The 23224-nt window shown below is 45.2% G+C and overlaps 2 protein-coding genes across 2 annotated transcripts; one reads left to right on the top strand and one right to left on the bottom strand.

Annotated features, from left to right (window-relative positions):
- Positions 1–262: 262 nt before the first annotated feature.
- Positions 263–3837, bottom strand: ATP5PF (ATP synthase peripheral stalk subunit F6). Its single transcript, XM_078857979.1, has 4 exons — positions 3723–3837; positions 2453–2623; positions 1367–1491; positions 263–393 (listed from the first exon to the last, which is right to left on the bottom strand). The coding sequence occupies exons 2-4, from the start codon at positions 2620–2622 to the stop codon at positions 362–364; spliced, it is 327 nt and encodes a 108-aa protein (XP_078714105.1). The 5' UTR covers position 2623; positions 3723–3837; the 3' UTR covers positions 263–361.
- Positions 3838–9780: 5943 nt separating this feature from the next.
- LOC144933285 (glycine receptor subunit alpha-2-like) lies at positions 9781–19186 on the top strand. Its single transcript, XM_078857978.1, has 9 exons — positions 9781–9836; positions 10942–11066; positions 12486–12553; positions 13721–13956; positions 14957–15039; positions 15999–16136; positions 17008–17222; positions 18244–18378; positions 19058–19186. Exons 1-9 carry the CDS (start codon positions 9781–9783, stop codon positions 19184–19186), a joined length of 1185 nt encoding a protein of 394 aa, XP_078714104.1.
- The last annotated feature ends 4038 nt before the right edge of the window (positions 19187–23224 follow it).

The raw sequence follows: 23224 nt of genomic DNA, 5'->3' as shown, positions 1-23224 counted from the left end.
CCTTGCCTAATATTTAATTACAACAATTTACCATGGCAGTACATTGTCATGTTTTATTTTGTATCGTGGTATGAATAGGGAAACCCCATATTTTAATGCACAATTAGATGCAAGTATTGAGAGTAATATTTGGTTTTATTCTGATTCAGTGTCTAGAAAATATGGGATTTTAAGAGTCTGCTTAACCATGTTTAATGATATAGCTTGATGTTCAAGTGCTTAAGAATTTCCATAATTCCAAGAAATGCATGCACTCATATCACAATGTTTTACATCGTTTATTCACTTAGTCATATACAGAAGAGTTTCTGATAAACAAATATTAACTCCTACGCATCCAATGTTTCGAATTTCAGACACTTCATTTCTTGGGTTCCTCTTCAAATTCAGGCTCTGCAATGAGAAAGAGATCATTTAGAATCAACACTAATGAACATAACAAATATATATCAGTAAATAACAGAAAACTCATCAGGAACACTACCTGATAACATATATATATTTAGTAGGCTGTTCCTGATAATGGCTCTTCACAGCACAGAGGACAAAGTTTAATTGGCACAATTTGCAGCGTGGTGCTATGAAAAATGTGACGTTCCCATACAAGCAGTTCTGTATTATTAGGCTTGTTCACCCAAGAAATCCTCACTCAGTCTCAAGACTTTTTCAGAAGGAGTTTCTGCAATCAGGATAACAATTCCTATTTTCCCCAATTGAGTAATTTGTGAGTACATTTTCTACGACGCCGGAAAAAATGGCACACTCTTGAATAACGCCATGGGATGTCTAACGTCCACTGTGAGGCAGACAACGCAATATTATTAGGGTTAAGACACTGGCAGTATCTGTGGGCTCGTAACACGAACCTCTGCGCTACCGCCGGGCTGCGTCACTGCTCTATTGTAAACCATGAATACATGTGCATAATTAGTCGCAGAGTCTTAAACAATGTTAAGCATTGATACATAACTGGTGTGACACATCAAGCAAACAATAGCCATATAACAATTCAAAATAAAAAAATGTAGGCTTACATTGCATATATCAAATTATATAACAATTACTTCCAATGCATATGTAGTTACCCTATAATCACAATACGACATAATTTATAATCAAAACTACTACAGAATTTACAGAATCATACCACTACAGATTCTGCAGAATAACACAATCGTAGACTCCACAAATTCACAATACTCCCGATTCTATAATCACACTACAATAGATTTCAATTACACCACTATGCTACAAACATGACAAATATGTTCATGAATTAAATGTTAACCTGGAATCATGACAATTAACTGAACCGTGGAGGATGTCACTCATTACACTCCTAAGCCTGACGATGGCAGCGGCATACCTTTGAATTTCAGCTCAGGAAACTTGGTGAGATCTCCGCCTCCGAAGAGTCGCTGAAGCTTGGTCATCTCATCGGCGAGATTCCGCTGAAATTCAGCACCGGCATCCACTGGCCCGCCTGCAGCCCTATCATCGAACAGGACAAAACACATTCACAACACTTAAACTGCTATATTTTTTCACCCGAGGACGATTGCTTGTGTTGCGAACGAAACGTCGTGATTTTTTAAATTATCTTTCTATCTACGTGACTTTACCGAAAGACCCAAAGAGTATGAACACTTATAGAACATACTTGTTTAATATCTAGCCAATGGGGTTGTACAATGACAAGTGCAAAGCACTGAAGTCATAAATTAACAATGGGGTCGATAAAATGGCTGCCATGTTGTAGGAATGGTGATTTTTTTTTTACCACTGGTTCAGGGCTGTAACCTGGAGATGAGCTCCACCCCACACCTGTCATGTTATATCACTGTAACAAGCAATCTGCATTCACCCGAGTGGCACCACAGCACTCTACGAATGTGACTGATGTACCTTTAAATGAGGTGAATGACTCGGCACTACATTATGTGCGCTGCAGAGAGCCACCAACCAACTTCAAACCCACGAATTTCTTCATTTCCTATGTGAATCAGCCGTTTTTCTTTATCGGAGCATATTTAATCTCAAGAACTGCTGCAATTTTATATCTTTTGTATTGTGATTTCTTAAAAATATATATTCAAAGTTATCGAGAGGTACCTCAGAATCAATGTTCAGAAAATTGGATGGGAGACAACGGCATTAACATAGTGATATTTTGGGTGATGGCCCTTCTTCATGAGAGAGAAAGGCCAGAAACGTGTATTTACAGTTGGCGAATGTATTTCACACTGCAGGGCGTTGAGAAAAATATTAACATTTAACAGTGACAAAAATCAGTGTGCAATGCCAATTCCAAACGTTGCATTGATCAACTTGATTAAAATGCCCCATATTTATCAGGGCCCTGTAGTGTAAGGTGTAAGATCTCCAACGGTAAACCAATCAATCTTTAATCTTCGGGTAAGTTTTTAGTGTTTTCTATTGATGCTCGACCCACTTGCTCTTGGTGTTGTACTCGTGGATCTTGTCCACAAACAGCTTCTGGATGGGGTCGAGTTGGCGTGCTGTATTAAAGGCGACGGCCGAGAGGCCCAGGTTGCGGCGGAGCTGCAGGGCTAGAGTAGCCCGCAGTGGAGTGGAGCTCACGAACAGCCGCTTCACAATCATTCTGCACAAACACAGGCGCGCACAAAACGCAGCTCCGTCACACGGCGAATGCCGATTCCCTTGAAGGTCAAGAGGTCGGCATGGCCAGAAGCGTCTCGGCACAAAGTAGGGCCCCCTGTGTGCAGACAGTGAGGCAGGAACGGCTTACTCAGCTGCAGAAGAGACACACTGAGAAATGCAAAAATAAATATAAGCACAAATACAGAAGAAGATACCGTGACAATGGGACACATAGCCATGGAAACAGACAAAATAGAAACAGAGCTATAGACATGCAGACACAAGAGACAGATACATATATAAACATATGGAGGCAGACATAGAAAGATGCAGGCATGAAGAGACACGCTTCAGGCAGTCACTAAAAATGCTGTGAACGAACAAATGTTGAACGTGTGTAAAAGACCACACTGACGTCCTTGATGGTGGCACACCTCGCAATCGCTTCCTTCTTTTGCTAGATCCCTCAACTGTTGCAAGGTCGACAACCCTTCATGCAAGGTCTTAGACGCAACATGAAGGCTGTCTCATGGCCCTTTGGTCGCCTTACTCTGGATGCCACTTACTTCCAATGCCCGTGGCCGGTAACCTGCCCTCCCCCACCGCGCAGCGCACGTATCCCAACCCCATAATTCTGACATTCCCGGCGAAATTTAACATTTTCTCGAGCGCCCCGAGTTGCTTCCCCGATGCCTCTCGCCCTCGCTCAGAGGTCGCCGTGAAGCGTCGGACTCGGGCCTAGCCTCGCCTAGCCCCTCGCCTTCACAAGGTCGCGAGGGCCGACTCAAACCCATCGACCCTCCGCCGCGGATAACGCGAGCGGAGCGGGGGGGTGAGCACCTTGCGCGATGTCAAAAGCGCGTGTCCCCTTTACGACCTCGCCTCCCGCCATGGGAATGTGTAATTTCCACCACTGGGATATTCAGGGGCTGAACGAAAAAAACGCGATTTTTGGGGGGTTTTACGCGACACCAGGATTACAACAAAATCCACGTGGACTCTTTAACGTCTGCACCACACGGGTGTGGCGCGTTCTTAAGGCGAGTACCTCGGCCCATCATCAACACCGGGCAGCCGGGCCGATAAAGCGAGAGACTTACTTCTTGTTCGCGACTCCACCGCACGAAGACAGCCTCAGGGTTACGTGATGCTCGGAATCGACTCAGCGCTGCTACCTCGATTCCTCTCGCGACTCTCGCAGCTAACGATGCGAGAATCGAATCGACGCGGAGTACTGATCGATCCGTTTGCATTCACGTGAGTTTACGCAATGCAATTGATTCGCGATATCCGTACGCTTTTCGCCAGATGTGCAATCGACGTGGGGTCGTCTAACCTCCTGCGAGCGTTGGCGATTGTCACCGCTTATGAATTGTTCATAGGCGGCAAAGGCCTTGTGCATTGAATCACGAATTGTGTCGTGCGTGAAGAATCGATGCCGCGCTTAAGCCAAGGGCAGGAGGGTGATCCGGAAATGAGACTAAGCTGAGATGTCATCAACGTTTTCGTTAAAACTATTATTATTTATAATTATTATAATTTTTCTTGTCCATCGCATTAAGTTCCAATTACCAAGTAAATTTAGTACAACGCAGTTGCAGGCATTTTTTTTTTAAATAAAATATTTTACGTAACGAGTCGTGGTCGCTTTTCGAGGCGGGTCATGGCACCCAGATTGATGAATCAGACTGCGGGATGAATCCGATGAGCTCAGTTTCTCAGTTTCATTTATTAGGTATAGCCCTGTGAGCCATTCGGCTCTTGAATCGGGTGCAACCGCTACAAACAAAAAACTAAAACATGAAACAAAAACATGAACAAGAAAACATCTTAAAGTAACTATGTGACTATGTGCAAACAGAAAATCCAGGAAAAGACAGCTAAATATTCCACAAAAAGCACCGTACACCAACACTGTGTACAAAAATCCCAGTGGGATGCAAGTCAAACAACAACCACAAGACAACTTAGATTAAGACCATCAGTCTAACTCCGTACTACAACAAACAAACATGGCCAAACCAAAAAACTTTTTCGAAATCACCAAAATAAAGCCATAAAAGCAATGTAACAGTGATCATAGGAACTGTGACCGAATTTTCACAATAAACGACATAAACAACATATACCACCAGACCCTGCAGCCATAGCTGGCTGTATGAGTCACTCCACAACAGCAGGAGCATCAGTCGGAGTATCAACAATTTTCAATGCACCTTTAATATCAGCACACTAAATCAAGAGCTATAAAGCTCTTGCGTTCACAGATGTCCAGTTGTGGCGGGTCAGAACGTTACAAACAATACAAAGAATACGACATGAGTGCAAAGTATAGGTAAACAAATATCTTAAAATATACAAATAAAACGAACAAAAAAAGGTCAAGTAAAGCCCACTTAGCAATTAATTTTTTTTTTCAAGAGAGACCTGGCAGCAAATGACAACTCAACAAAGTGGCCTTATCGTGTGAAAATTTATAGCAAACAAAATCATCCAAATAAACGTGGGTACAAAGAATTATTGCTCTGTGGAGGCTCTGCTTCTTGGCACCGGCACACGCACACAAGTGTCCCGTGCTCCGAGAGTGATTTTACAACTGGCATATAGTAATATTGGTCTGGGGGTCTGGCTTGTGGGACGCCACGATGCTCTTCTTTCCTTACACCTTGCACAGGGCAACATCACGTGTCAACCCATATGGTCCACCCGTATTATTGTACAGGGAAATTGAGTTTTCAGGTCCATACGGCGTACAGCGGTTTCAAGACGGGCAAAACGAAACGTGTTTTTTAGTCTATTTGTGTTTCTCCCTTGTGATGGGACTTTTTAGGATGAACGTTGAGATTCGCAAGGGCACGGGGTGACCAATAAGGTCTGAATTGGTCTGTAATAAGGTAGGGCACTGATAAGGGGTTGACAGATATGCATTCGAACGCATTTACCTATTGCTAAAACGGAATCCACAGATTAAGACTGGGCATACCACAAATTATATCAGCCACGGGGGTTACTGGTGAATAATCCCGTAAGAATCTGGCAATATAAAATAACTACGATGAAATGTTCATCCATATGGTAACTTAGAACGATATAAAATACCCTTCTAGATTCATTGATCGTAAACAGTGTTGCTTTCAAGAGTAAACAGCGAGCCAGAAGAAAGTACGCCACGCAATGCAAGAGCGTCGTTGATTTCTTTTTGTATTCGCTTGCAGTTACTGGCGAGTTGGGACACCTCGCAAAATGGGCAATTGGTTAAAATATTTATGTTTATTATTCATACATTTACTGCTCAAAACCATGTTGGATCGGGCAAGGGAGGAGGCGACTCGGTTGAAACAAATTTCAACAAGGAGTCGTTAAAAAAAGTTGAGAACCACTGCTCTTGCAGACTTCACTAACAAAACGTGCCGACTAAATTGTACCGCTGCCAATTACTGTACGTTTACGGTGATCCACTGGGGGCAGCAAAAGCGAACTAAACAAACTTAGCGCATGGGGGTTTCGGTCATTGCAACTCGTAGCGCGCCACCGCAGCAGATTTCGCTCAGAACGACTCAGAGGCGCGAGTGAGGGGCCACGAGACAAAGCGGGCAGACAGAAGCCACGATCACGCAGTCAAGCCGGCGATGTCATCGATTGCCCAATCCCGCGGGCTTCTTTATTTTACGATTTCCCCCCCAGCCAAATATTGAGTGATACACGCCGGAGGAAAACTGAAGCACCCGGGAGCAAACCAACGCGTGCGAGGAGGTGCCAACACTGTCCCGTCGAAGGAACAGATAGTCCACACTTGCTGTGCCGCCGTCTCCTGGCGAGCTGGGGGCGTGGCACCTCGACGCCCACCTGGACAGGAATTTCACGACATCTGCGTGATCCACCAACCCTCGACCCCCACAGTGCTGGGTTACAGGGCCACGTGCGTAAGCCACCGCTAGCAGCCCGGGTTTTGCTGTTGCGTGTGAATGTGCCCTCGTGGTTTAGTGCGTAAAGGAAAAGGCACTCATTCGTGGTTCTTCATGCGTAGCTTCGCCGGCCAAGTCGTCAATTATATATATTAAAAAAATGGAAATTGTGTTGTGCTCTTGCGGCACAACTGACGATGGTTTGGCACTGAACTGATGCAAACTGTGCGACCTATGAACATATTAAATGCACGGGCATATGTACCGCAGTGGCTGTGTTTCGTATCGCTTTAGTGATGGGTCTCTGGCAGTAGGGGTTCCCACTTGCAGTCATTTGCACATTGTAAAATGATGTTTTGGTAAATTTGGACTACAATGGCTTACTCTTGCGAATGACGTCACTGGATCTTTTACGACCATGGTGAAACGGAAGCCGCGTGTTTGTAGTATTAACCAGGGCGGCATGCCGAATTCACACCGCGATCTGCAACAAGTGGCGAACGCAGTACCGTTGGCTGTCTGTGTTTTTAGAATCATTATTTATACGAGATGAATCCGATAAGCTATGTAATTATTTTCACAGATGTTCAGTAGGGGCGTGTCAGAAAGTTTCCACAACAAACAATACAAAAACACGATAGGAGTACAACGTAGAGGAAAGGTAAATAAATCACTTACAAACATACAAATAAAACGAATCTGTCTTACCTTACCACGCAAGATTATAGGATTATAGGATGACGTGTGGCTTTTTTAAAGTGGCTGTAATCTGGCGAATGGGAGACGTGTCAATGAGACTGCGTGCCCCAAGGGCTGTAACGGAGATCTCTCCTCGTCATGAGAGTCATTGCACGGACACGATTCGTGTTTACCTGGAGTTGGATGAAGCTGCGGTGTGGCGGATTCAAATCACTGTTGGTCCACAACGCCAGGCGTGGGACATGGCCAAGGAACATTTACAAACACCAACGCGTCTTGTTCACAAAACGCCACTATTTTTGTGCTGCCCATTGCACAACCCTTTACTGTACGGTTTCTATATAAAATACAACTCCTGTATGTAAAAGCAAGTTAACAATTGTTATGGATTTTACTTAACATTTTACGGCGCTTTTAGATGAGTTATTTGTTCTTCCATTTGTGTTTAAACTACTATTTAAAACTATTTTTTTATTTCAGCAGGTAAGGCCCACAACGCTATATAGCTCTTTTTCAGAAGCGACCTGGCCCACAAATGATAGCTCAACGAAGTGGATTTTGTTGAAATCTATAGCATCCAAGTACTCTAGGTGCATGTTTGTAAATGTGGTGTGGAAAAAAAGCGCAGGACCCGGGAGAGAGATTACACACAAACTCCAAATATACAGCAGGCGTCAGGGTCTGGGTCGAACTCACGACCTCCTGTATAGTTAACATCTCGCTACACACGCGCTGAAATGTTATTCGCGGCGCGGTTGATCCTCGATGATTGAGTTGTGAGTCCAGAAAAGTCGAACCACCGCTGCGGAGAGCATCCCAAGGTGAGTAACAGAATCTGTGTCCAATCCCCACTGCCTCGCCCTGCAGCGGCAACCACGTTCGAGCGCACATATCAGTTGCTAGTCCCGAGTAACGGGTGGGATGAGAGCCCTAATTCGAAGCGATGTGGTTACAGTGATGTCTCTCTATGCCATGCGATACTATGCCAATATTCACGGTGATAATTACGCGATCAGTTTCCCAAAGACTGTTGCAATATTAACTTTTAGTATCGTTTTTGTGCTTTGTGTTTCATGAGTACGAATAAAAATTGCTTAAGCGTTATTCAGCCGCAGTTCGCTCAACAAAACGTTTCATGCAAGTCTTCTAATCATTACAACTTTACAATCTACGTTGCTTGTAACGCACACATGCTGTCATTTGCACAATAAATACAAAATAAAGTATTCACACGGGACTACAATTACGACTGCATAAACACCGTGACATCCATGAGGTGCATCGGAGATTCCATAGCAAGGTAGGGTTCGAATGTAAAAAAAAGCATTGTAGAAGAGTAATCTTGAATATGAAGTGGTCATGGTTGGGAATGATGTAGAACATGGAGGCAGAAAGTGGGTAAGTCAGAGGCGAGCACTGGAGTGGCATCCAATATTTGGGGACCAATGGGAGCATTTGATGGCCGATAGTGGGAGACAGAGCCGATAGTGGGAGACGGATCCAGCAGAAGGAAATAAGTGCGAGGGGTGTTGACCTCAGTGGCATCGACGGCATCCCCAAGCCGTAGCCATCTCTCACGGTCCTGCAATATTACATCTTGCACCTGCACGCGAGCTGACATCATTGCTCCTTCGATGTGGTGGACACTCTCTCGTTCTTCTCGACCACGGGCCATCGTCCATTTCGTGTGTACTGCATGCACGTTAAACTTCTTTCGCACCGTACGTAGCCTAACCGCGCTAATTGGATGTGCGCCGGAAGGACCTTGCCCTACCCATGCCAACTTAATGTCTATAGATCTATTCGTGTTTCTCTTACTTGGGTTTTTGTTTGCATTGTTTAGCTGTTGTTACGATCCCTTCATTAAGTTCCGTGTTTTAATCCACGTGTATTACCCGATAAGATACACTCATTAAAACGTGCTTTGCATTATTACATGCGGTTTTCCAAAGACATTGAACTTGCTTGCTCGTTGATGTCTCTTCATTATTTTCATCCCGGTCTGCCTTGAATAACAGTTATCCGAGATAAATCGTCATGAGTGTTGTATTCGTGTTTTCTGGTTTGGCACACAGAGTGCTGCGGTTCGGAGGCGCTTTGCTGCACATAAAAGAACCCGTTTTTCTGAACGGGGAAAATAAACATCCTCTATGACGAAAGAGCTTTAGGTAGATACAAGTATCCACTGGTAATTGTGAACAAAACAATGAGACCTTGCCCGGCTTTGCAATTTCGGTCATCATTCGTGCACCGCAGACTCGTGTTATTGGGCATGAAACAAAAAGTGAATAGCATTACATTTGGCTCAGAAACACACTCTATTCGTGATGAGAATCCAGGATCGTATTTCGAAATCGCGCCTCTTTCATTTGTCGTGTGTGTGTCGGTCACGATTCACCTGCTCTACCCACTCGGCGGACGCGTGGGGGATGGGGGACGGACACGCGCGGCATAATTTGCGATGCGTGACGGCGGCTCGCGGTCTGCCTCCTGCCGCTTATAAAGCCCTGCCAAGACATCGCCCCCCGGTCGATCGGCAAAACCCTGCCCGAGCATGGCTCCTCCGGCGATTCGTGCGTGGAGCTTGGTGTGGATCGTGTGCCAGACATGGTAAACGACGGAGGGCTCTGCCCGTGCGGTTATCGCTGCAATCGGTGTCAAATAAAATTGATATCCTGCAACAAATGTAGGCTGTGACAATTGGCTTGAGAATTGAGTGGCGTACGACGGTGTGCGGCACACGTGCCACACACCGGTGTACATCTCGCCACGCGTTAACTATCTCGCCTGCTATACAGGAGGTCGTGGGTTCGATCCCGACCCTGACGCCTGCTGTATATTTGAATTTTGCATGTTCTCACCGTGGTCACGTGGATTTTTCTCTGGGTCCTCCGGTTTTTCTCTCCATGTTTAGAAACACGCGTTTAGAGCATTTGACTGCTCTAAATGTTCACATGATAATCTGCTTCGTTGAACTATCATTTGTGGCCGTTTCCCGATTCCCCTTCCTGAGTGGGCCTTGCCTGGTAAAATAAACATAGTTTGGCTTAGTTTCATTGCTTAGTTTTAGTTGACGATGAGAGTAACCAGTAGCGGAGTTGAGAGGAGGGTGTTGCTTTTACAATAGAGAGTGTTTTTACTGAGAAGCCTCGACCAATGTTTGAATCGCGAAGAGTCCGATACGATTGTACTTTGGGGCGGTGACATGGCCCAGCGGTAACGCGTTTGCCGCTTGTTAATATGTCCGCGGTGTGTATCTAGTTGGCCGCGCTGGTTATTACTGCGGGTGTGTTAACCATACAAACACGTGCCGTCTGCTTCAAAGTGGGCGTTAACAACCCAGTGACATTTTTGGCACAATAAAAATTTGACCAAATTTGAGAAAATGACTGCAAAATTATATAATCGGAAAGCCATAGCAATTGTTGTCCCCTTACTGCAAAGACTGAGCATGAATGGGGACGTTTCGAGACTAGGGGATTTCCTGGGGGAAACCAAGTGGCGATGATACAAAATAAAATTGCAAGTGACTGAGGATTGCGACCACGGCGATGGGGCTTTGGGTCGGTTCGCATGCAGGATTAAAGGCTACTGCAGGACTGTGAGCTCTGCCAATGAGGTCGGTGATGCCTTCATATCATCAGTGGATAGACAATGGCTCATGATGATGGCTGTGTTTTTGTCTGTTACGAATGGATGTCCCGTGTGTGTACAGGATTGCTTTCTCCCAGGAGTCTGAACAGAAGAGGAGGGATATCGTGAAGCGGTCAGGCATAGATGGACTGGATGAGTTGATAAAAGAGTCCAGCTATGATGGTAGACTCAGGCCTAACATGCATGGTGAGTGTGCAATTCACAACAATGCAACGTGAATGTTAGATACAGGATGTCAATCTCTGCATCTGAAGAAGGGATTCACCACTTCATTTTACAAAACTGTTTGCATAGCAATATGTTAGTTGATTTCTAATACCTTGCGATTCATTCTGACCCTTACGTTTCGCGTATGCAAACTACAGACAGTTTACTCGAGGCGTCCAAAGCGTATCAAGCCTGAAGCCGCCGGGTGGCTCAGTGGTAGAAGGGAGCTTCTCGCAATTGGACGGTCTCGAGTTCAAATCCTGGCTGGGAGTTGACGCGGCCCATCCGCCATCCCTCTGGGGCCGATAAAATGAGCAGAACTTTCTGAGGAACTCAACTTTAGTTGTCCGATGGATAGATTCTGTTCCGACATATAGGAATTAGGAATTGCCACCGTTGGCTATGCACTGGAGATGAGCGCTGTCTCGATGCTCTCTTGAGCTGGAAATCACTTTGACTTCTGCTTAACTCTGAAAGGGCTTTCAGAGAATATGGTGTCCGTCATATCATTTTTTTATAGAGCCACTGTAAAGCCCGTTAATGTTTTGACAACCGTTGCTGCGGATAGGCGTGATGAGTATCTCAATGTACCACTCCTCATGATTTAAGTTTTTCCAGTGTATTGGTTCCTCATTTGTAGGTTGTTTGATTAATTGTGTGGATGACCTCTTCAGATGCCAATCAATGAAATGGGTTTCATTGAAAAAATTAGGCGTGGTGGTGTTACAATGACCAAAGCACATGGAATGTACGTGATCGCGTCAGATCTCGGAAGCTAAGCAAGAAAAGGCAGTGCATAAAAATCCACCTTCAACCCACGCTGATCAGCGGGCAAAGTCTGACCAAGTATCCCTCATGGCCTGCAAGGTGTGGGGAAGCCCTCATCCAGGGGTTGATTGACAAACTCGGCAGTGCATATTATACGTTGGTATTTAATCCTCAGTTTAACACGTAGGCTTTCGCGACCAATATCATCCATAGTACAGCACACCAGTGTGTCTGAGAGCATAGCCACATTGTAAATGTTGTGGCATTGTAAATGTTGTGGGCTTGCTCTCCAACACACCGGGGTGCTGTGCTCGTAACGAATGACCATGTTCTGTTTACGTGACAAACATTACTAATTGGCTGTGTCGGGTGGTGGTGGGTTTAACGACACTTCTATATATTCACGCGATCTAACCCAAAACATCTGTATTATATTTAATCCTCGATTTGCCTTTTCTGTGTCTGTGAATTAAATAGTTAAAGTGAATTTACCTATTAAAAATGTACGTTCTAGCTGAACATGCACGTTGTAGTTGTACGACTGCGTGATTGTAGCCGGCATAGTTTTTATATATAAAGGAAGTAATTGATTATATTTCCACCTCCCCAACCCCTCTCTCCCATATTCAGGGTCCCCAGTTCTTGTCAACTGCAGCGTCCTAGTGAAGAGTTTTGGGCCTATAGAAGAAAACACAATGGTAACAGCGCAGGCTGAGCTATCGGGTCACGGGGCCGTGACATGGTCTGGTGACAACACATTCGCACTCGTTGCAGACGGTTCAGGGTTCGAATCCAGCATGCCACCCTCGTTAATACTGTGGGTGTATTAACCGTAAAAATACGCGCCGTTTGCATCGCCGTGGGCATTAAATACTGTATCATGTGACGTCATTAAAAACGTGTAGGCCATTGTGAATTAAAAAAAAAACTGGCACATTATTGAATCAAGGATAAGTGGAGTAATATTACAAATAACCCCACGGTTATTGGTCCCCCACATCTCCACGGATAAGAGAAGTTCTCCTGTTTCAGGAGTCGGGCTGATTTGGCGATTAAGTTTCACTCGCACATAGAAGACAAACGCACAAGAGAGCAACTTGCATTCGATTCACTTACAGAAACATATCGCAGTCCGTGTTTAATTCACTAAGCAGCATTAATGGCAATTGCTTATGATGTTGACTGCAATAAATTGATGACTCTAAATTGTGGTTGTGTTATGAAAGTGGAACTTTACAAGATATCTGTTAAGTCTGATGGCACCGTTGTGGAATAAGCTCGCATCCACAAAATCTTCAATCTTAACCATCGAAATAAAAGTCTATTTCGGAGAATGAATCAGTAACTACCAATTATTATTTACACTCGAAGTGCAGGTGACTATCATAATTATTCCAAATATACTGTGATAGCTATGCTGTATCTGAACGTACGATTTGATTCTGTGTTATCGTTGTGCACACCTATAATACATCCAGCACTCTGTCAGTAAGGGTTGAATCGTGTGGATAATTGTTAAACTCGCAAACTCACTGGGCTACAAGTTAGCCAGAAGATCACAATACAGCATGCGCATTAGTGAATCCATCTGTGTGAAGCTTTGAGTGTATCTCTCCATGCACGGGGTTTCCTCGGGGTACTCCGGTTTCCTTCCACACAAAGTTGCGAAACGGGACTCAAGATAAATAAGGTCAAAACAAAGGCCCTGTACAATAGCACCACTCAGTGACACGGCGGCTGTTATCAGCTTCAGAGAATGTCTCTTCGAGGTGCAGAGACGATTGGCTTGATGTTCGCGGCTACAACGGCGGTGACAATTCTCGTGCCACGTGCGCGTGAATCGTTTTTGGTTTATTTGTGCGTAGGACTACATGGTGTTGATATACCTGCAGCAGAGCTGGATTGACTCTCGCATTGAGAGCATTTACTCTGCCGGACACTATCAAAAGGACTTCTTGGACCTCGCAAACAACTACATCGACACCGTGTGGACGCCCGACCTCTTCTTTGAAAACGAGAAGAGTGCAGCATTCCATAACGTCTCCGCGAAAAACACGATGCTGAGAATATTCAGAAACGGAGCCGTGTTCTACTCCATAAGGTCAGATGTATGGAAATGAGTGTCATATGTGTACGTGTGTGTATATATGTATGGCGAGCGGTGGTGTAGCGGTTAGTGTGCTGCGCTACGAACCCGGCGCCCCGAGTTCGGTTTCTCGCTCACGGCCAACACCAGTGAAGGTTATGTGAACTGGTCCGGGGCCTCACCTAGGTCGACTCAGCCTCAAATTAGTACCTGGTGCAGTGTGTAAACATCGCCACGAGGTGCTGGCCACCCACTCCTTCGTCTGCCATGCCAGCATTCATCGGTGCTCGATAACAACACTTGCCCAAACAGTCTGTTAAGGCTTTCATGTCAAAGTTGTGATGTAATAGACACGAGGTAGCGCGTTTCTTGAATCGAGTACGGTTATAAGAGCTGGGGGAAAGAGGCCTTTGCAACGAGACGCTTTTGCAGTATTTAAGCAACAATAATATAACGGGACATTTTGGCAGTGTCATTGTAAAAAAATAAGAATAGGCTTTACCCTTTCTGACAATAAAACAGGTGCTGACATGTTCAAACACCAAATATAAACATTTTGCATGGAATTAAGTCTGCATTAACCACACGTACTTGTGGGAAAACAATGCAAACAAACATCCTCTGTCAAATACAACACCCGAAACGTCGTGATTTATTTTATTTTATACCCACGTGACTTTACCGAAAGAACCAAAGAGTATGAATTCCTGCAGTCACGAACGCTTCAAATCAATCTTAACACCTGTTTCATTGCCGGAAAGGGTATATAACCTAACATAATAATTAGAATAAAGAATGCGTGTGTGCGACGTGTGGGCAATCCAATGAACGCGTGCTGCACCGCGCGCGCGTGTTGCAACACGTGTAGATGCGTGTGCCCACGTGTTGTGGGAACGGAGGCGTCAGCCACACTCACACAATTCCCGGGAGATGCGTGGTTTTAGTCTTCGCGTGGCATTCTCCGCATTCGTACGAAAGAAAAAGCGGTTCGTTACGCGCCTTGTCTTTTTTCCAGATTGTCACTGACCCTCGCTTGTCCTATGAACCTGGAATATTATCCGTTGGACACCCAGGAGTGCACAATAAACCTGGAGAGCTGTGAGTGACACCGCAATGTGAAGTTAATAACACACATTGTAGGGTTTGTAAAGCGCACAGTTTATGTTCGCTCCGAGCTAGCGAGAGAGCAAGATTCAGAGGCACGGGAAACCAGAGCCGAGCGGGAAGGCAGTCAGAACGGGCGCTACCAACACTTACACAAGTTCTGTGGCCCTATATTGGGATGCTTCACCAAGTTACTTTCTGAGAGAGTTTATATGTGGAAGGAAACCCACGTGTGCGTGTGAAGTAACATTCAATTCCCCGTCCGTGTGGATATCAATCCGCTTGCTGTATTGCCGTAAAACCCTCGCCGTATGCGCGACAGGGAGCCTTCGACGTCTGCTGGTAGGGGAGAGAGTTTCCCTAGTTTGTGTGATCCACCAACTCTCGTGACGTTCAACGCAGCTGGTTCGATAGCGATTCGCTATTTTCATTCAGCCACATGCAACCCCTGATAATACCTACCTTCATTGATCTTTTTTTCTCTATTCGGACGGTGGATAATTCTAACTTTTGGTTATTAAACCTCCGGCCCACATACAATTCACAATTATAGCGGTACCGTGGGCTGCCTTTGGGTTTGTAATTGTCAGTCGGCAAGGGCAGTGGGTCCGAACTGCTGCTGCTCTGCAAGGCTCTGTAGAGAAGTGGTTCGCGGAGCCGTTGCGCATACAATCTTGTTTTGACAGAACACCAGAATGTATGACTGCACGGTGGCTGCGAAATTTTAGTTTGAGGATTGAACGGGGTCTGCAAGCTGCGTTGAGAATCGCTGATTTAGAATGAATATATTGATACTCTGCACGCGTTCGACTACTTGTGTGTGAATAGATATGAAAGAACATCCCAACGATACCATTTGATTTATGTTGACATCCTTATCTATTTGCATTAATGTTATTACGTTGACTGTGTTTTGAGATTCACGTTTGTGGGTTTTACTGTGGATCTACCAGTTGGATACACGACTCAAGACCTCATTTTCCAGTGGAACGAGAAAGAGCCTCTCGTTGTAGCTACAAACCTCTACACTCCTAAGTTCAAGCTGTCTAATCACACAGACCTGGGCGACTGCTCCAAAGAGTACTTGACTGGTAAGCACTTTAAGAAATCAACCTGACTCTGATCATCCTGCACGTCACAACCCGTCTAGGCTGCCTCACGAATGAGTGCAGCCGTGATGGGTTTCACGCTTCCAAGTCGTTTTTTTGTACATTCGCCAAAGAGATAGAGTGGTAAAATCAGGCCATGTGCAGGTGCTGGATGGATTGTTGCATCGCAGGAACGTGCAAGGTGGTGGCGGCTTGGGGAGGCCTTTATACAGCAGTGGAATGACCATGGGCCATGCCTGATGATGATGATAAGTTGGTTCTTCGATTGCCTTAAATTGGCCGGTTGCAATGTGGTGCAATGTCGCTCTATCATAAAGTTAAAACGGCTGGATCCACCGACTCCATGGCAAGGGGGACAGAACTCATGAAAGCCACGGCAGCAGTTTTAATTTGCACCCAATTAATGCGTGTTGCATATATGTTTGTTATGCACAACAATAATGTGTTTTTACGTCCTATTGCCATGAAGCAAAATCAAACTAAGTGGGCTCGTGAAGGGCCCATCGCTGGGGTGATGGCCATTGGTGGAGACTGACGTTAGAATAGTACCCAAAGAGTAATGCACCTCAGGAAATTACCACTGCATTGCGATAAATATGTATGTTGAACTTATTTCGCATCATATGTAGCCAACCATGTTCATTGGAGGCGCGGGAAATATGCCTCCTTTCCATGTTTGACTCTCGACATAAAAAGACCATGTGGGCAATTAGAAGAAGGCATACGTTGTCTCCATATTTATTTTGCTATTTTGCTACTTTTATTCCGAGAAGTAGTGTGCAGGTGTGAGATAATTTATGGCATCGCAGGACCACAATGGTTATACTGTGGATGCCAACTGGCTTATTTGCAGGTACGCATTCTTGCATCAACGCCACCTTCTATCTGCACCGTGACATGGGCTACTACCTCGTCCAGATCTACTGTCCCAGCTGCCTGCTGGTCATCATCTCCTGGCTCTCGTTCTGGCTCAGCGTTGAATCCACGCCGGCTCGCGTGAGCCTGGGGATCACCACCATCCTCACCGTCACCACGCAGATGACCTCGGCGAATGCCGCCCTGCCCAAGGTGCAATCCTCATTTTCCACGCCGAGCACCCTTCGACTCTCTTCGCTTTTCGCCGACGTGTGGACCATCGTGTGGACAAAGACAAAGATCCACCGTATAGCCTTAGCAGACTATAGGGGCAAGTGCTGTTAGCGAGCACCTATAAAGGCCGGCACGGCACACGAGGGGGTGGGTGGCCAACACCACGCCCGGCCGCCTTTGTCTCCCTAGTGGCGATGTTTACACATCGCACCAGGTACTCATATGAGGCTGATTCGACCTAGGGGAGGCCCAGGACCGGTTCATCATTACGCTCACGGTCTCCAACATGTGATGCTGTAGGGGTGCTCCGTTCTCGCAAAATGCCGCCACCACTAAATGAAAGCATGTTCGTACGTGGGGAGGTGGGGGGGTAAGGCACCCCCTGCCCCCACGCTAGTTACGCTACTGGGATACTGGGATCCATGTTTGAATCTGAGCCAGTTTTGCAAAAACACTTAAAACAGTGTTGATAAAAAAAACTCTATTATGGATGATATTGGTCGCGAAAGCCTGCGTGTTAAATTGATCCAAGGAGCTGACTGTGTATTATCCGCACGGCGCAATCGTGATAAATTGGACTCATGAGAGTGCGTGAGAATAAGGGTGCAGACTTACAGCATGGACCAGAAACACGGGCACTGCTCAAAATTTTCAAGGTCAAAACCTCTGAAAAGTGAGGACAGCCATGAAGCACGGAGGCAGAGTCAAGTGAAATTAGTTTCTTGCATACCAGTGCCACTTTGCGGGAAAGTGAACGGTGGTTGTCCTCGCTCCCCGCCATAGTAATGTGGAACCTCAAGGTTGTAAACAAGAGATGAGCACTGCTTCATTGCTCATTTGAGTAAGACTTCACTTTGACTAATGAAGCTGTGATGAATGGTTTTGGTGCGGAGGGGGCATTACCCAACAGTGGATATACAACGACTGCCACCACCGCCGCCGACGCTGCTGCTGCTGATGAGCCGAACTCTGCGCCTAATGCCCACGTGTCCCCGTGCAGATGTCCTACATCAAAGCGATGGACGTGTGGATGGCCGCGTGCCAGGTGTTCGTGTTCGCTGCTCTTCTCGAGTCCACCGTGGTGAGCGTGACGAAGCAGCACGTCATCAGTGGCAAGGCGGAGACCAGGGATCAGGTGCGGGCACGTTTCGCTGTTTCGCTGTTTAAGATTCGAGTGGTTTTTCTCTCGATTCTGTCTTTGACTATTTGTGTAAAAAAAGTATGTTTAGTTTTTTTCACGCGGAATGTCTCCGAATTATTGTGTAACACGTTTGATTATACTTTTTCGCATGCATACTTCTCAACTATTGGGTAAAACCGTTTTTTTAAAATGTATGCAAACATTTTTTTACGTGAAGTTTAATCCAGAGCTAAAAACAGAGGTGGTGGGGTTATGGAGAATCCAAATATAAACTCCAATTTGCAAGTTTTTCAATGTGCAGGACTTCTTTGTTCAGGGACTTGTTTTTCAATCCCTTGTACGACGTGGCGGGGTATAATCGGTCTCGCTCATTGGGCAGGGTCAGACAAAACGTCAAAGCTCGTGTAAGCCTTGTGCTAGGCAGCTAAACGTACGACCTCCGTCGTCAATCAGCCACATGATTGGTTCATCTCCCAACTGACAGACACTGACAGCAACTGACAGCAGCGAGTGCGGGCAAGGCTCCTTACATGCGTCTAGGATGTTGCATACACCGTCGGTGTCTTTGCCCATCTGCGTGCAATCTACCAAATGTCACCTGCTGATGATGTTTCTTACAACAATGGTACGACGAGTAACAGCCGCGTCGTGAAATGTGACCGTGTCCACGCAGGCCCGTGAGAGATCGCTGGTGCGATCCCGTCAAATCGACTACATCTCACGCGTCCTCTTCCCGCTGGCCTTCGTGATATTCCTCACCACCTACTGGTTCTCCTACAAGAACACACCCTTCTTCGATTAGCGCTGCAGCAAGAGAGAGGCCCTCCTCTGCTGGACATACTCGACCGCGCCTTTCAATGTTGGGCCATCCAACGCGCACATTGCCATCCACGTTTAAGTAATGCATTGCCACGATGCATAAAAAAACATGAAATTACTGTGTGGCGTTCTGCGGACGGTGGCCCTCTTGGACGAGGTAATCTGTGGATAAGAGGCGTTTTGTGCAAAGTGGCTCACGTGCAGCTTTTCGTGCGTGCAACCGCATCGATCTACGTAACCACAGCGATAACCAGGTTAATACCCAGGCCACTGTTGTAGATGCGACTCATCTTCTTCTCTTGAGTTCTCACCCGGTTGAACAACAGTAACTTGACAGGACATGGGCGAATTCCCGTGGGGATTTCGCCATGTATTGCGGTAATAAATGTGGCAACTGAATCATTATCATGGTTGTGGAGAATGTGAGTACTGGAGAGTATAATAAAATAAACGAGCAGAAAATTCGCAGCGTTCACATATCTATCGCTCCATGGATACAAAAACGAATTTACTTAAACATCCCATCTGGTAGTGCATAATTTAAGCTACATTTATTAATGAATCACAAACATTGGTTAATCACAAGCAAAGTCGGCACTGCTTTCACCATTCAGTTTCTCATTTGGAAAGTCAGGCTTGACATCCAGAGTTAGGCTTGTCTGGAATCTATGCTAGTGAACTGTCAGATGTTTAGATATGGATCTTGGTTCAATGCAAAACGGAAAAACATGTAACACAACATAGTAATTGGCGTGGTTGTAGAGACTATAAGTAACAAAGACTATGACGTTTATATTATTGGTTATTTCGGTAAAGTCACGTAGAAGGGAAATAATAAAATAATACAAAGTATAAACAATACAAATTATCACGACGTTTCGACTGCAACAGCAAGAAATTTTACTTTACCGAAAGAACCAAGAATATGAATCCCTGCAGTCACGAAAGTTTTAAATCAAAACTATGACGTTTCTAAAAGTGTTTTAAATAGATGACAATATATTCCAATACTCAGCTGCCTGGGTTTTAACCAGATCTAAATCGTATGACCATATTACTCATACTAGCTTGTTTGCCCGGCCTAGGACGGAAGCTGTAATATTTACGAAAAAATTGAGCAGAGTATAATTGTATCTTGTGTAAATTTAATGGCGGTGAATCTTGCACGAAAGTATGTCATCAAACACTTCACTGCATTTCACTGTATTAACGGAAGTGATTCTTGCACAAAACGAAGTCATAAGACACGTCACTGCATTTCAATGTAGCATTGTATTTATGGCAGTGAATCTGGCACAAAACGAAGTCATAAAACACTTCACTTCATTTCACTGTATTAATGGCAGTGATTCTTGCACAAAACTACGTCATTAAACACCTCACTTCATATCACTGTAGCACTGTATATAACTGACCTTCAATTTGTTCAAATTCCCTGCTCTGATATTTTATCCTCTTCTGCTTTCGGTCGCTGGGGTTGAAATAAATTGGAATTCGATACAATATATGTAAAGTCACCGAGAAAAGTCTATTTTACCATAATGTAGAAGCATAATTAGACTTACCTTTTGTTTAAAGTGCTGAAGCAATAAATAAAGACACCAAATCCACTTTGTTGCTGCGTAGAATTATTTATTAGATTCACTTTCAATAAAGAAACCTCAAACTTAAAGCGAATTTGCGAAAAAAATTCCGCTCGACCTTCTGCGTGAGTGTAAACATCCACCCTATCATGAATATTAATGACGGGGGGGGGGGGGGTGCGGCATGTGGAGTGACGTCACGCGCGTTACACACAAACAGACATTCTTGGCTCTTTATAATACTAATTATTTCGTCCCTGCATTGATTTCCTGTCAAGTACAGAATTGACATCAACATTCTACTTCTCACGTTTAAGGCCTTCATTTGGCTGGTTCCTAGATATATCACCGCTCTGCTCAAGTTGTATGTATCACCGCGAAAACTTAGGTCGGCTGATTCTGGTCTACTCATCATCCCAAAGACAAGACCGTGGTGGTGGTGGTGGTGTTGTTCGATGAGAAAAGGAGTACTCAGCAGCCAGGCTCCGCGATTGTCAAATCCTCTTCCTCGGTCCATTGAGGATTCTGAATCTGTTTCACTTTTGAAATCACCGTCTTAAATCGCACCTATTTGTACTCCAGGCTTTCCCTGTAACTCAAGATTGAAAAAAAAATGGTCCTGCTTGGATTACTCTGCAACCATTATAATTCGCTTTTATCATAGTTCTTAATTTTATTGGAACTTTCAGAGTCGTCATTGATATTGTTATTAGTATTAGCTTTCTATTTCGCTTAAATTTAACCTATATTTTGGAGTGTAGTTTTATTTTCATGTAGAGCGCTTTGAGATACTTCAATATAAAAATGCGCTTTATCAAATAGAGGTTATTAGTATTATTAGTATTATGATGCGGTCATAAAGAGTTGTGCTGCATGCTTGTCGCCTTTTTTCTCCCTGTCTGTTAACGACGGCGTATGGAGCAGGTACACACACACACGCACACACACATGCACATACACACACACGAACACACACACGCAAACACGCACACACACACACGCACACACACACGCACACACGCACACACACATACACACATACACACACACATACACACACGCACGCACACACGTACGCGTAGATGCCGTTGTGTAGTCACTCACGGCAAGTTCATCGCTGCTTGCTTGTTGTCGGGTTGTGTAAAGCACATTCATGAGTTGTCTGAAAATGTGATCCTTGTCTCTCCAAACGTGTCATGCAATGATCATATACATAACTTCAGAGTATATGAAAACTGCGTAAACGTCTTACACACTTTAACCATATTGCATATATCATAGGATGTACTGGCAAAGCCGTTCAGAGGCTAACTTTTTCATGAAGTGAAACATATTTCGGAATTGTAACAAATAGTAAATGTGCTTAGATTTATGATTCATGGTTTTAATTTCAGTAATTGTATCAATCGTGAGCCTCCATTCAGTGTGTTGTCCACCGGTATTGGAGCCATGCACACTGGCCGGATAGAATCTCAGAGTTACCGCCAGCTCGAGTCAGCGTTAGTCAAGAGGCCGAGTTTATAATTCAGGATTGCATTAAAACGAAAATAAAAAAAATATTTTGTGGCTTGCTTTATTAAAACACTCATCAACACCTGAATTTTGTGATTTGAAATGTGAAGGCTGAAGGAAATTATGCTCAACGGTCAAGTTTTTCAATATGCTACACCCCTGTCTACACAGCAGTTTAAATGGATACATGACAGCCAGTTATCGGCAGATCGTGGGAGGTGGGGGGAATGGGGGTACTTCCATCTCTTCCAACGCGTCTGGTCGACGTAGAAGATTGGACCAAAAACACTGCGGAGTTCACTCTTTTAAACGCCCTTCCACCAGTGCGCAATTGCTGTACATTTACTTGATTGGCCACCACCAAAATTGCATTTAAAATTCCACTTGCGCCAGAATACAAAAATGTATTGCTGCAAGCCACGCACAGCGGTCACTGTGGATATCCCCTGGGCCATCTGCGGGCTGTGGAGATCACCTGGTGCACAGGTCATGGCCTCTGCAACTTAACCTCGCCTTTGACGAGGCCAGCGATGGCACGTTCGTCGCTTGAGGTTCACGGTTCGGTTCTGAAAGTCACCCTGGTTAATACTGCTGGGGTTTTTTTTAAACCGTCAACACGCGCAGTGTGCTTCGGTGGACATTAAACACATTCCTGCGGAATGGTCAATAGCCAGGGTCAACAGCGGCGTGGTGTATTCCGCAATATGGCCGACTGTGAGCGCGGGCACAAGCTGGCGTGAGTAGGTTAAACGTTGAGTTTTATAAGGGCACCACGGGGTGACCAGCCCCTCCCCACCCAGCCCCAACCCTCCCACCCCCCACCCAGCCCCACCCTCCCCACCCAGCCCCTCCCCACCCTCCCCTTCCACCCAGCCCCACCCCTCCCATTTTTGGATGCACGACGGACGGGCGGACGGACACAATAA

The sequence above is a fragment of the Lampetra fluviatilis genome, chromosome 7, assembly GCF_964198595.1.
Source record: "Lampetra fluviatilis chromosome 7, kcLamFluv1.1, whole genome shotgun sequence".
NCBI classification, from domain to species: Eukaryota; Metazoa; Chordata; class Hyperoartia; order Petromyzontiformes; family Petromyzontidae; genus Lampetra; species Lampetra fluviatilis.
Note: the sequence above shows the minus strand (reverse complement) of the source record. Positions and strands in the feature narration are given on the sequence as shown.

What these genes read in the sequence shown, in the direction of transcription:
- ATP5PF (XM_078857979.1), bottom strand. Translation starts at nt 2,622, where the DNA reads ATGATTGTGAAGCGGCTGTTCGTGAGCTCCACTCCACTGCGGGCTACT. An exon ending in GAGTACAACACCAAGAGCAA is followed by an intron (nt 1,492 to 2,452) that starts GTGGGTCGAGCA and finishes GTTCGATGATAG; the next exon opens with GGCTGCAGGCGGGCCAGTGG. An exon ending in TCCTGAGCTGAAATTCAAAG is followed by an intron (nt 394 to 1,366) that starts GTATGCCGCTGC and finishes TTCTCATTGCAG; the next exon opens with AGCCTGAATTTGAAGAGGAA.
- LOC144933285 (XM_078857978.1), top strand. Translation starts at nt 9,781, where the DNA reads ATGGCTCCTCCGGCGATTCGTGCGTGGAGCTTGGTGTGGATCGTGTGC. An exon ending in CTATAGAAGAAAACACAATG is followed by an intron (nt 12,554 to 13,720) that starts GTAACAGCGCAG and finishes ATTTGTGCGTAG; the next exon opens with GACTACATGGTGTTGATATA. An exon ending in CACAATAAACCTGGAGAGCT is followed by an intron (nt 15,040 to 15,998) that starts GTGAGTGACACC and finishes TGGATCTACCAG; the next exon opens with TTGGATACACGACTCAAGAC.